Below are 13,051 nucleotides of genomic sequence, written 5' to 3'. Positions count from 1 at the left end.
CAGCTTTGTTTTCTGTGGACCCTCCTCACACCCAGGGTAGCGCTTTGCCTGGCACTTAGGAACATGCTCCTGGTGGTATCTGGCATACCTTGTAAGTGCCTCCCCCTAGATCACACTCATCTTTCCCTATGGTGATGTGTGTAACATTGACCTGTGCCATGCCTCCCTCATACTTCCCGAGTTGTCCTTTTCTGTATTCTTCTCCACCCACACTAATTCCTCTCTTTCCTGACTTCTTGTAACTTAATCAGACACTGTTTTATATTTTCTTCTAAAAACAGAAAACAAAGAAAAAAAAAAACAAACACAAGTGATGATGAATTTAGTAGATCAACAAAAGCTTAAATCTAAGCAAACACAAAAGAGAGAAGGCGTGAGCTACTGTGGTACACAGTCAGCTGCCATAGTGGTTTATGGCTGGTGAAGTCTCTAGCCCTTTCCTCTGTCAAACGCAAAGAGGTGATCAGACACTTAACTCTCACACAGGTGGGGCAGAGAACCTCTTAATGAATGCTTTTCAGTGGAAGTGTGATGCTAACACCCATGCTTTCAAAATTTTGAAGGGGCCACATTCTTAAAAATTTAAGAGAAACAAGTAAAATTCTACTGATATGTTTCACTTTATATGTGAAATATTTTAATAGGTCATCAATTAAAAATATTTAGCAATACTTAATATTGTGTGTGTGTGTGTGTGTGTGTGTGTGTGTGTGTGTGTGTGTTAGGCATGGGTTTTGATGCATGGAGCATGTCTCCTTTCATCCTGGTTGTGTTAGGAATGCTTACTTGCAGCCTCAGGCTGGTGGCTGCATATCTGAAAAGTACAGCACAGCAGATGAGTGTGTTGTCATCCTGCAGCTCATGGGAACATTGATCCTGCAGCCTGTTTTGTATATGGTTTGTTTTTTGTTTGTTTGTTTTTGTTTTGTTTTGGGGTTTGTTTTTTTTTTTGCTCTGAATGCCTTCAGGGCAGGTTTGGTTGGCTGGAGTGTTGTGGGGATCAAACTACAGCAACATGAGGCTGACAGCTTTGTGGAAGCAGTCACTTAAAGAACTGAGCTAGGTCCAGGCCCCCAGCTTGTTTTGTATAGCCAGGAGGTAAGAAGGGCTTTCACATTTTTTGGTGTTGTTTAAAAAAAAGAAAAGGAAAGAAACTAGGGATGTAGCTCATTGCTGAAATACGCAAAGCCCTGGATTTAATGTCTAGCAGTCCAGAATAAAAAGGAGGTGGGTAGGCAGACCTCCTTTCATCTGGCCCTTGGCATAAAACTTGGCCAATTCCTGGTCTAGCTTAGGGTATACCAGACAGAATTATGAGTGTGGGTGAGGTGCCAACAAAGGAGGTTAAAGTGAAAGTTAGCCAGCTTGAGAGACTTTGGCTCAGTAGGTAGACACCAAAGCCAACTTGTAGCACATGGGCAAGATTCCCCTTGGGAGGACCACTATAGCCAGAGAAAAGCCAGAGGTGTGGACCTTGGGGTCCAGCCAAGGAGTCATTTGCCCAGGGCTTCTAACTAGCCTCGGTGCTGTTCCTTGAACAGCCAACCAGGGACCCCAGGCACTGTAGGTTAGTTCTGTCACTGAAAGATAGGACCCTCTCAGTCCCCAAATATCAGGTGGCATTCCAGAAAAGTTCTATAACTTCTAGATAGACCTCCTAGACCCACAGGCCCCACAGGACAGGTCCATCACGAGAGGACAGACCCCAAATGCCAGGGACCTGGGCAACAGGAAGCATGGACTATAGAAAAAACTGATAAAAAGCAGAGAGCAGATGAATGCTTATAAATCAGTGGGTAAATGTTTCATTTGTGAAACAAAAATTGGTAGCTAATTTTAAAGAACATTTCAGAGAATAAGAAAGTATACTAAAAACTTTTTTTTAAAAGAATAAGACAAACTTAAGAAAGAGAAAAGAAAGGGAGGAAGGGGAAGAAAGGAGAAAGAGAAAGGAAAGAAGGAAATATTTGAAGAAATTTCCTTGATAATAATCATAGAACTTGGATGTATGGTACATAGGAGAGAAAATAAGTTAGAATAGAAAAACATAAGAAGAACTCCACAACTGTTCTTGGATAGGAAAAAAAAAAAAAAGAACAAAACAGCAAGGTATTTGAGTCTGCAAATATGTGACTTAGAAAAAATATATACAGTTTTTGGTATTGAGAATCTTAACTCAGGATCTCACACTTGCCAGGCAGGTGCTTATGCCACTGAGCTATCTCCCTAGCCCATGCTTTAGAATGACTTGTCCTTGTCACACTTTGCAAACCTTTTCTGTAAGGGCCAGGGAGTATATCCTTTGGGGTTTATAAACCTAAAAAGTACCTGTGACATTTGCTCATATCCTCATGCATGTGATGTGGCCAGTAGTTTGGGCAGTGGTTTGACCTCTGATATACACCAAACAGGCTCACTAATGCCTGGCCCTGAAAGTGGGGAAAACAGAAAAAGAAGGCCTGCCACAAAGAAGAAAGACTGTGGAGTTTTAGCCACTAGCTGAAAGCCATGGCTTTGTGGTTTTGATTTTTTGGTAGTAATAGGGATGGAACCAGGGCCTCAAGCATGCTAAACAGACCCTCTGATGCTGAGCTGTGACACCTGCTCCTAGCACATGTTCTAGGAGGGAGAGATCTCAGAAGCTTGGGCAGGGAGATAAGAGAGCTGCAGAATTCTGAGGGAAGTCCTCCTCAATCTCAAATCATGTGTACAACTTGCTGTGAAGGCCCTGGAAGGTATGTTCTGTTAAAAGGAAGGAACAAACGAAGGTCTGTGAAGACCAACAAATGAGAAAGTGAGACTAGAGCCACCCCAGGCCTGGAGAGAACGTACAGAGGGGTTTATAAACCCTTGGGAATGAGTAAGGATAGGGACATAGGAAAGGATTAGAGTAAGAAATTTAATACGGTACTTAGGTGTTTTATTATGTTCAGAGTGGCTTTGGAGTATTACTAAGAGAATGGAGAAGAAAGGTGGGAGGGTCAGAGGAATTAAATCATTTATATAATAGGAAGTCAGTAGATAGTATCTAAATCTGAAAAGTCAAGAAGTAATTGTTGGGGCCGGAGAGATAGCACAGCAGACTAAAGTGCCTACTTAGGCAATCACAGGGACCGTGCTTCAATCCCCAGCACTACATGCTGTGCCAGCCCCACCCCCAGGGTGGGCTGAGCAGGCCAGAGTCTGGCGTAGTGGCACATACATGAAATCCCAGCTCTGGGGAGGCTGAAAGCAGGAGGATCACTATAAATCTGAGCTGCGTAGTGACACCCTTCAATGACCAAATACATTTTTAAAAAGAAGTAATTGTTCTAACTAAATTGCTGTGTTTGAAAACATGAGAAAAACACCTGAGTATTAAAAGTAGTTACTTTTCGGGAGAAAAATTAGAAGTAATAAGGATGATAAGCCCTGGGGACTGAACCCAAGGCCTTAGCACTGACCTATATCCCCAGCCCTTTTTTATTTTGAGATAGACTTGGCTTGAATTTGTAGTTCTCCTGCTTCAGTCTCCCAGAGTGCTAGAATTATGGGTGTATGCCACTGTGCAGCCTGTTTTATTTTGACTCTTGTAGTAACTTTTTAAACTAGGTATTACATTTAATGTGTTACTTTTCTAATCAATGAAAGTGAGTTAATAAAACTCATTTTACTATGTTATACAGTTTTCTGTTGATATGTTATCAGTTTTGGTTGTTATTCATTAATGATTTGGCTTCCTTGGTTGTGATGAAAAAATATATTCCAAGAAACATGAGTCAGTCATATGTTAGTCTCAACACAGAATGTAATTAGCTAATATCTATAAATAGTTTGCAAATCACTGCTACTATCTGGAAGCTATAAGAGGGACTAGGACCCCTGCACAGGGCTGAGGGTTAGAGCAGTGCAAGTCTACGGCCCCCCCTTAGGCTTCGGAGGCAAGATGGACCCAAAGTTGGCCAGCCTCTGTCGTAAGTACTGGCTTTTCTCTTGTCATGTTGAAACACTGCTTATCCTTGTTTTAATTTCACTCAGAAGTGAAATACCCGTTATACAGTTAAAACATGTAAGTACTGTGTGGTTTTATTTTCTGACAAATGTCCATAGTGTTGGTGGTACTAAATGTCATCAACTCAGAATTTTCCTAGTCTGTTGTTCTACTTTGTCTGCATTTACCTGATAACTGTTCATTGTTGGCAAGGCTGAATGAAATGCCTTTTGGAATTGTTTTATTTATATTGTACATGTTTCAAAAAATAAATTTTTGAGTCAGTCATAAACTAAGTACTTGTTTGACTCAGTGCATGCTACACACACACATACACACACATATTAATACTGCAGTATGTATATACACATATGTACATACTGCTAATTTCATTATAGGCTGATACTTTTTTTTACCTGCTTACTTAAGAAGAGCTCTTTTGGAGAAAAGTATTTTATTGGTAGAAAAGAACTGATGCTTTAATGGCTATAATACCAGTCATTGGTACTACAGTTGTTTCTGGAAAAAATGTATATTGTTTTTCCAGAAATTTTCAATTACTGTAAAATGTATATCCTGTTAAATGAAATTAGTCTGTCAGAATTTTTCCATAGTGTAGAATTGGGAAATCTATATTTTGGCAAAATCTTGAGTATATCCTGTTTAGGACTGAAGAAAACAGCCAGAGTAGACAGATCTCTAGGATATGGATGGGGTACCTACACTTCCAGTGTGGGAACTGCATGGTAATTGTGAGAAAAGCAACCTTATCATCTGGTGTTAAGGGCTACAGCATTGTCTGATTCAGAAGCAGTACAATTTTGGTGGGAATTATTATTGCTACCAAAGACGTTTAAGTCAGAATTTTCTGTTTGGTCCACCTTCTTGAGAATTTTGTGTTGATGGGCATCTTTTCATTGTGTAGACTAAAGATTAGCTAAAGGTGTTCAGCTCTGTCTTCCTTCGAACAAGAATCTGTAGATACATGGGCTGCCTCTTTGTCCTCTTTGTACTATCTCTCAGTGAACTTAGAGATGCATTCTGACTGGTACTCTTCTCTTGTATCAGTAGATGCTCACTCTCCTATGGCCTGTGAGCCTAGGATGATTTTTGTGAAACAGTCCCTTAAGTCAACTCCTCCAATGTATCTCAACCACCTGGCCTTATGCCTGCTGTTTCAGTGTTGGCTTTACCAGTGCTAAAAGCATTGTATTGCTTTGGAGATAGCATGGACAAGGACAAAGGGTAACAAAAACTAAGAATTCAACATGGTATATAATCAGAATACCCCATGGTTCAGCTGTGAACAGAATTTAGTTCTTGTGTGGGTTGTGTAATTTTCAGTATCCTGTGAGCAAGCTGCCATTGGAGAGTAGAGACAATGCAAAGTGTGAGAACAGCTGGGAGAGAGCAGGAAGCCAGTGGGAGCACTGGACAACTGAAGTTTGGTATGAACTTTTTAAAAAACGGTTATTTCATACAAATAAAAATGGAGGCACAAGGGGCCAGGGAGATAGCTTAGTGGAATAAGTGCTGGCCTGGCAAGCGCAAGGTCCTGAGTTCAATCCCTGGTACCACCCAAAAAAAAAAAAAAAAAAAAAAAGAGGCACATAGGGCCAGCCAGATAGATCAGTGGATTAAAGCACCTGCTTAGGCAGACACAGGTACCAGGATTCGATCCCCAGCATGCTGTGCTGTTCTGGGCCATGCCGTGCTGGCCCTGCCCCTGAGGTGTGCTGAGACAACAACTGAGACTGGGTGTGGTGGCATGCGTGGAATCCCAGTGCTTGGGAGGCTGAAAACAGGAGGATCACTACAAATCCAGACCTAGTAGATAGTCTAGGTAGTGTGAAACCCTGTCAGCCCTTTACTAAATACTAAATTAATTAAATAGAGGCACAGAAATCTAAAAAGACCTAAAAAGTCTTGCATCTGTATATAACAAACCCCAGTTTATTCATTAGATATGGTTAATTATTGAAGTGACTTTTCTCTGTCTCATTTTTTTTGTTAAAAATATTCAAGTTAAAAAAAATAAAAATATTCAAGTTTTGGGTCTGATTTTTTTTGCTATCATTACCACAATGACACAGTTAGCTGTCAAAAACTTGGGCATATTTACCCAATAGCATAAGTCAGTGACTGTGTCCTTAAAATTAATTATATTATTAGCCACTTACAAGGAACCACTCTTGCAGGATGCTTTTGCCTTCTTGAAGTCATTGTCACATGACATATGTTTAGAGAGGCTGTGTGTTTTCATGTGAGAAGTAGTTGGATTTACTTGTCCAAAGGAAGATTTAGGGGGCCAGGGAGATGGCTAAGTAGAATAATCACTTGCCTGGCAAGTGCAAGGACCTGAGTTCAATCCCTGGTTCCGCCAAAAAAAAAAACAAACCAGGAAGATTTGGAAAGATCTTGGTTACTGATGATTCTGGGAAGCACAGAGGGAAGCCTGTCTTAGTCTTTCACGTAATGTCACCTCTTACAAGAGCCCACTTGGTTCATTAGTCCAGAGAAAATTCCAGTATGAGATTTTTCAAATAGTAATTACTACCACTGCTCACTTTATCTAATATTACCTAGGCCCAGGGAAAAAGACTTTATAAAATAAATTAAAAAAAAAATAAGGGCCAGCAAGATAGCTCAGCAGACTAAGTGGCTGCTTAAGCAAGCACAGGGACTGGGGCTTAATCCCTCCTGTCACACCACATCTGCACTGGCCCCGCCTCCCATGTGCACTGAACCAGCCACCAGGACTGGGCATGGTGGCGCATGTCTGTAATCCCAGCACTAGGGAGGCTGAAAATAAGAGGATCACTACAAGTCCAAGCTGCCTAGTGAGACCCTGTAGCGAATATATTAAACAAAAAATTAAAAGAAAAAAAAGGCTTTATTACTTTATTTCTTCTTTCCTGCAATGCTATGAAATGTGTATACGGAGCCTAACTTTTTTTTTTTTTTTTTTTTTTTAGGGAGGGTTGACAAAAGTTTTCCTAAAGGTCATTCTGAGAGCCATAAATAAGGAGTGATCTAAAAATATATGAATATTTTAATTTTTAACAAGGTACTACAGTAAAAAGACATTGTTAATAATCCTTCTCTCAGTCTTTCTCCCCTTTGCTTTTTTTTTTTTTGGCTCCGAATGCCTTCAGGGCAGGTTTGGCTGGCTTGAGTTGTGGGGATCGGACCACAGCAACCTGATCCTGACTGCTTTGTTGAAGCAGCCACTTAAAGAGCTGAGCTAAGGGGCAGGCCCCCTCCCCCTTTGCTTTGAACACACTTAACCATCATTTTAGTCACTTTCTGAAGCAGCTCCGAAAGTAGATGTGATCAAAAGTATGGTGAATGCCACTTCACCTTTGCCTGGGAAGGGAGGCTTCTAAAACCATTGTTGTGTATCTTCTTTCACCTTACTCACTGGATCTGACACTGGTGCAACTTCTGGCTCTTCCTTAAAGTCAAAATGACCTTGAAAGGTAAATGTTCAGTCTGTTTAGGGCATCAAGACAGACGGGATAGTACAACTGAAGATACTGAATGGAAAAGGGCTTCCAGAATTATCTGAGTGCAACAAGAATCACAGGATATGTGTATTCAAAGCAGGGGTTGGGGAGGGGGAATGGCCACATATCTTTCACTGTAATAATTTTTAAAATTATAGACACATGATGTATCTTTTAAATCACATCTCACATTTAAAACAAATATATGCCTTTCTACCTAGCAGATATGTTTGTCAGTATTATAAAAGCAGTTGGAAGGAGATTCATGAAAATATAGCATCAGTGGTAGCATCGGGATGACTTACACCCTGTAGCAGGAGCCTGCTTGAACTCTGGAGAGCTAAGCAAGGAGATATGTGCTCTCACGGAAAGTGCTGCACACCCTGCCTGTGGGTAATGCCATGGTATCCTAGAGAGCAGAGTGGTAGGGAAAGGGGGTTCCAGTTTATTTGGTCTTTAAAGTTTCTGTGTACATTATTAGATGACAAAAAGCTTACAATATACGCTCATAAGGGCCAGGGGTAGAACTCAGTGGTATAAGCCACTGAGTTCAATCCCTGGTACCACACACACACAAAAAAGAATATACTCATATATACCACAAGGTTAGTGATAGTTGCCTCTGGATATGAGATTTCAATGACTTAAAAATTTATTTCTTCCCATTGTGTGTAGTTGTGTGTATTAATCCAGCAAATGTTTATTTAGCTGTTACTGTGGGTGGTCACTGTATTTTCTGAAATGATAATTTATTTCTTGAACAGTGAAAATTTGATGTTACATTTTAGAAGGAAAATTGCAGACTTAGAAATGTTTTTACTGGGGCCAGGAAGATGGCTCAGTAGAATAAATGCTTACCTGGCAAGTGCAAGGGCCTGAGTTCAATCCCTGGTTCTGCAAAAAAAAAAAAAAAAGAAAGAAAGAATAATGTTTTCACCAAACAGTTAAAATGCTGACTTGCTTATTGGGCTGTATATTTAGTTACATGGGAAATTCATTTAGCTACAGTACTTTATTCACAAGACTTCAAAAGTGAAGTGGGATTTAATGGTGTTATGCTGAGTATCCGGCCAACCCATTGCTCTTAAGAGATGAGATTCATTTGTCTGAAACCCATTATCCCCACGATAGCCCTTCTTCACATAAAGGATGAATGTTAATCTCATGCCCTGTGTTCCTTTTATTTCATTCAGCAGTAGAGTGAACAGCAATTCATTTGTAGTGATGATTGACAATATTTTAAATTTTGTCCAATTTTAGGCAACTGCAAGAACAGCAACGACAAAAGGAGCTGGAGAGGGAAAGGTTGGAGAGAGAGCGAATGGAAAGGGAAAGGCTGGAGAGAGAGAGGCTGGAAAGGGAACGTTTGGAACAGGAGCAGCTGGAGAGAGAGCGGCAAGAGCGGGAGCGGCTGGAGCGGCTGGAGCGCGAGCGCCTGGAGCAGGAGCGGCTGGAGCGGCTGGAGCGGCTGGAGCGCGAGCAGTTTGAGTGGGAGCGAGAGCGGGAGCGGGAGCGCAGAGGCTCGGGTGCGGGTAAGGACCCCGTGCTGCGGCGCCGGCGGCGGGCAGTCACGAGTCGGCGCCCGGGCTGAGCCTGAGCCTGACTGCGTGAATGTTGCCTTTTCATTTCTGTTTTGCTCCTACTGCTTAGAGAGTTAAAGAACCCTTGGTGATTTTATTTGGCATTCTAATTCTAATCTTTCTATAAATTGGCTATATAATATGAGTGTTTTTATGGAAGTTTTTTATATTAGATGAAGGTGGGAAAATATTCCTCTCATGAAATTGCTCAAATTGTCTCAATATTGTAGGAAGTAATATAGTATCAGGCAGCAAGAAATTAGCTTGACTATAAAGTTTTTGGAGAAATTAAAGCATAGGTAAAAAGTATTCTAAAAATGGACTGAATATTTAAATATATTTTATAGTATTGTAGAAAATTACTAAATTGATGGAATTAATTGAAAAACATTAAGATATGCCTAAAAGTTTGAAGCATTTGTTAAAATTAGCATCCATTATAAGATCTAAGAATTTTTATTCCCTGTGACCTATATCAAAAGTCTCAAGTAGGTTAATTAATTAGATAATGATTATTTAAGTTAATCCATTTGCTTTTTTTTTTTTTTTTTAATTTGTTTTGTCTGCCTCATTATGTTCTGGAGTTATAGCTAACAAAACAACTTTTCCACAAGTAAACATTGAAAAAGGAAGTTCTTCACCTTTTACAGTAAACACGGCTAGTTTTTGTTTATTTAAAAACTAAATTTATTCTTCATATACTTTTAATATTTAAATGGGTTAAATATACAGGTTAAGACAGCTACTATCCCTTTCTTATAAAGAAAAAATTAATCTAATTTGTTAATGTACTTACTAGTAAAAGAAATTGCATTATTTTCTGGATCTCAAATTGTATGTTTAAAATGAAAATTCTTGTGAAAACATTTATATGCACGTGTGCCTGACTCTCTGTACTAACTGTAGTCTGCATTTATAAAGTTGTGTGATTGCTGGTTTTGTGGCTTCACTTGCTCCTTTTTCTCTCTCCTTTTGTATCCTGTCTCTGCTGCTGCTCCCATCTCTGTCCAGCTCCGTCTCCAGACAGCCCCTTGTATAGCGCTCCACCTCCTGACTACCCCAGTTGCCAGCCTTCTCCAGCACCTCCTCCACCACACGCCAAAGTCATCTCAGCTCCAGTGTCAGATGCCACTCCTGACCACGCTGTTGTGGCTGCTTTGCCACCTGCTTCCACACCCCCTACACCACCACTGCGACACTCTGCGACACGTTTTGCGACATCTCTAGGCTCAGCCTTCCACCCTGTTCTTCCCCATTATGCTACAGCTCCTCGTCCTTTGAACAAAAACTCTCGGCCTTCTTCTCCTGTGAACACACCCTCTTCTCAGCCTCCAGCAGCAAAGCCCTGTGCCTGGTCCCCTTCTAGTTTCTCTCCTCTCCCTCCATCTCCTCCAATCATGATTAGCAGCCCCCCTGGCAAAGCTGCTGGTCCAAGGCCCGTCCTTCCTGTCTGTGTCTCTTCTCCTGTGCCCCAGATGCCCCCGTCACCAACAGCACCTGCTGGGTTGCTGGACTCTGTGCCATGCCTGGCATCTCCACCACCTACCTCAGGGCCGCCGCCCCCCCTGCCACTGTCCCATGGTGGAACTTCAGCTACCCCTCCCAGCACCCCCCTTGCCTCAGCCCCCTCATCCAAGCCCAGTGTTCTCCCTTCTCCCTCTGCAGCTGCCCCTGCCTCTACGGAGACTCCTCTAAACTCTGTGCTGGGAGACTCCTCTGCTTCTGAGCCAGGCTTGCAGGCAGCCTCTCAGCCGGCCGAGACTCCATCCCTACAGGGTAAGGCTTTTGTCATAGCTGCTGGTAGCTCACCTCCATAAGAGTTGGTGGCCACAGCTGCCACCTGGAAGGAGGGAAGGAGGGTTTAATGGTGGCACATTAAGATGCCTGAGTGCCATGTAGGCTCTTTTTTTCCATTTGACAAATTAAGGTAGAAATGAGTACTACTTTCTATTCTGTTGTATCATTTGTATTTTGGAGAGTCAGAAAGGGGAATCTACTTTGTGCTAAGTTGGATATCTTCTACAACATGGTTGTCACCCAGTGTAGAGTTGGCACACAAAAACAAAATTTTGCCAAACACTTCTGTTTTATTTATTTATTTTTAAAATTTTATTTATGTGTGCGTGTGGCCAGCTCAGCCCACCAGGGGGCAGGGCTGGCTGGCATGTGGTGCTGGGGGATTGAACCGCAGTCCCTGTGCTTTATAGTTTGTTCTAAGTAGGTGCTTTAGACCACTGAGCCATCTCACCAGCCCCTTTTATTTTTTATTTATTTATTTATTTATTTTTAAAACCAAACACTTCTGTTTTCAGACTAAATTGTTCGCAATAAAAGCATTGTTGAACTTAGGTCCCACTGTACAATTCTTTTAAATTTTACTGGGAAGTCTTTATTTTTGACCTGTTTGATTTGTAGTCTAAACTGTTTTCCTTTACTTTCTGGAAGACTCAGAGATACCCTTATGGTCCGAGATGTACTATGCTGAGTCTTCCCTAGTGCAGTTCTGATCTGGGGATCCCAGCCAGTATCGCCCCAGAGCACTCTGGCTGTGCAAGAAGGTACAGAGGGCAGCAGGCTCACAATGTGTCCAACAGTGCCTGGACACACCTAATGATGTATAGGGAGGGCCTGGTTCTGAACATGAATAAGATGCCTATTACCCTGTTTGGGGTTTTTGTTTTATTTTTATTTAGAATTTAATAAAGATTGCAGGTGGGTGCTAAAAACAAATTTGTAGTTAGCAGCATTATTCTCAGTTTAAACATACTTCTTTTAAAATTCTTGTTATCTAAAATAATGCAATAAGGCTTCTTACTATGACATTTTGTTGTTGTTAACTTGAAATTTTCCCTGAAATGAAGTCAAATTCCAGAAGGTGCAATTTAGGACCCAGGATTAGAATTAAAACAGTAAAAAGAAAGAGGCGTGTGGTCCCTTGGCCCTTCAAGAGGGGGTAGCTGCTTCACTGCCTCTCCGTGAAGCTGGAAGAGTTACAGTCATATCCATGCTTGCTTGATTTGTCCCAAAGACCCCTTTCAAGCCCTCAAGAAAGGAGTTGCTTACTAGTTTGGCATTCTGACATTGAGTAAGTTCCTGTTCAATCCTTCAGTGATTTTATGAGATTCAAATATATCTTATGCACCAACTTGAAGACTAAACACTTGTACTCTAATTTTGTTACCTCTGAAAGTTATGCTAAGGTTTTACTTGTATTAAATAAATCCCCTTACTTCAGCGATTCTTAAACCTTGGCTACATCTGGAATTTAGTGTAGAATATTTTTAACATACTGATCTGGGACTCCCTTCATATTCTGAGTCCAGTCACTTTGATCATAGTGAAGCAGGAAACATCTGTCTTCGTTATAGTAGTATATTAGGATATACTGTCCCAGCACTCAAATGGATTATTTGTACTACGGCATTTCAAATAGTTCTAACTGCTATGTTTGTTTGTTTGTTTAAGGAATGTCTACCTCCCAAATTTTTTTTTCTCCCAAATTTTATAAGCATTTATTTTGCTTACTTTTCAAATCTCCATGGAAAAAACTCTACTTAGATGATCTTTTATTTTATTTTCCCAGTTTTTTTTGGGGGGGTGGAACCAGGGATTGAATTCAGACCCTTGTGCTTGCCAGGGAAGCACTTATTCCACTGAGCCATCTCCCCAGCCCCTACTTAGATGATCTATTGCATAGTTACTGAAGGTGTAACATTGAATGCTTACATATACATATTGAGTTTATATTTTAATATTTTTTAAAACTGATCTAGACTGTAAACATAGTAAATTAAATTCCTGTGTCATAAGTGTTTGAGTCAACTTAACGTAGCTCTGCGTTATATCTGTCCTCATAAAATAGGGTTGTTCAACTCTCAGGTTGATGGTCTTAACATTTTCTCCTCTCAGGCATTGTCTTGGGACCACCTGCACCTCCACCCCCTCCTCCTCTCCCACCAGGACCTGCCCAAGCCCCAGCTCCCCCTCCTCCCCCA

General features: G+C 41.1%; 1 protein-coding gene across 1 annotated transcript in view; it reads left to right on the top strand.

The window, feature by feature from the left end:
• The window catches only part of Enah (ENAH, actin regulator), a 78,749-nt gene that overhangs the window by 48,404 nt on the left and 17,294 nt on the right, over positions 1-13,051 (top strand). The window contains exons 5-7 of the mRNA XM_023710197.1: positions 8,737-9,008; positions 10,068-10,832; positions 12,966-13,050. Coding sequence (XP_023565965.1) covers positions 8,737-9,008; positions 10,068-10,832; positions 12,966-13,050 — 1,122 coding nt within the window. The remainder of the gene's footprint in view (positions 1-8,736; positions 9,009-10,067; positions 10,833-12,965; position 13,051) is intronic.

Source organism: Octodon degus, unplaced genomic scaffold (assembly GCF_000260255.1).
Source record: "Octodon degus isolate 3935 unplaced genomic scaffold, OctDeg1.0 scaffold00017, whole genome shotgun sequence".
In the NCBI taxonomy this organism is placed as follows: domain Eukaryota; kingdom Metazoa; phylum Chordata; class Mammalia; order Rodentia; family Octodontidae; genus Octodon; species Octodon degus.
The sequence above is the reverse complement of the archived record's forward strand: the minus strand, read 5'-3'. Positions and strand labels throughout refer to the sequence as shown.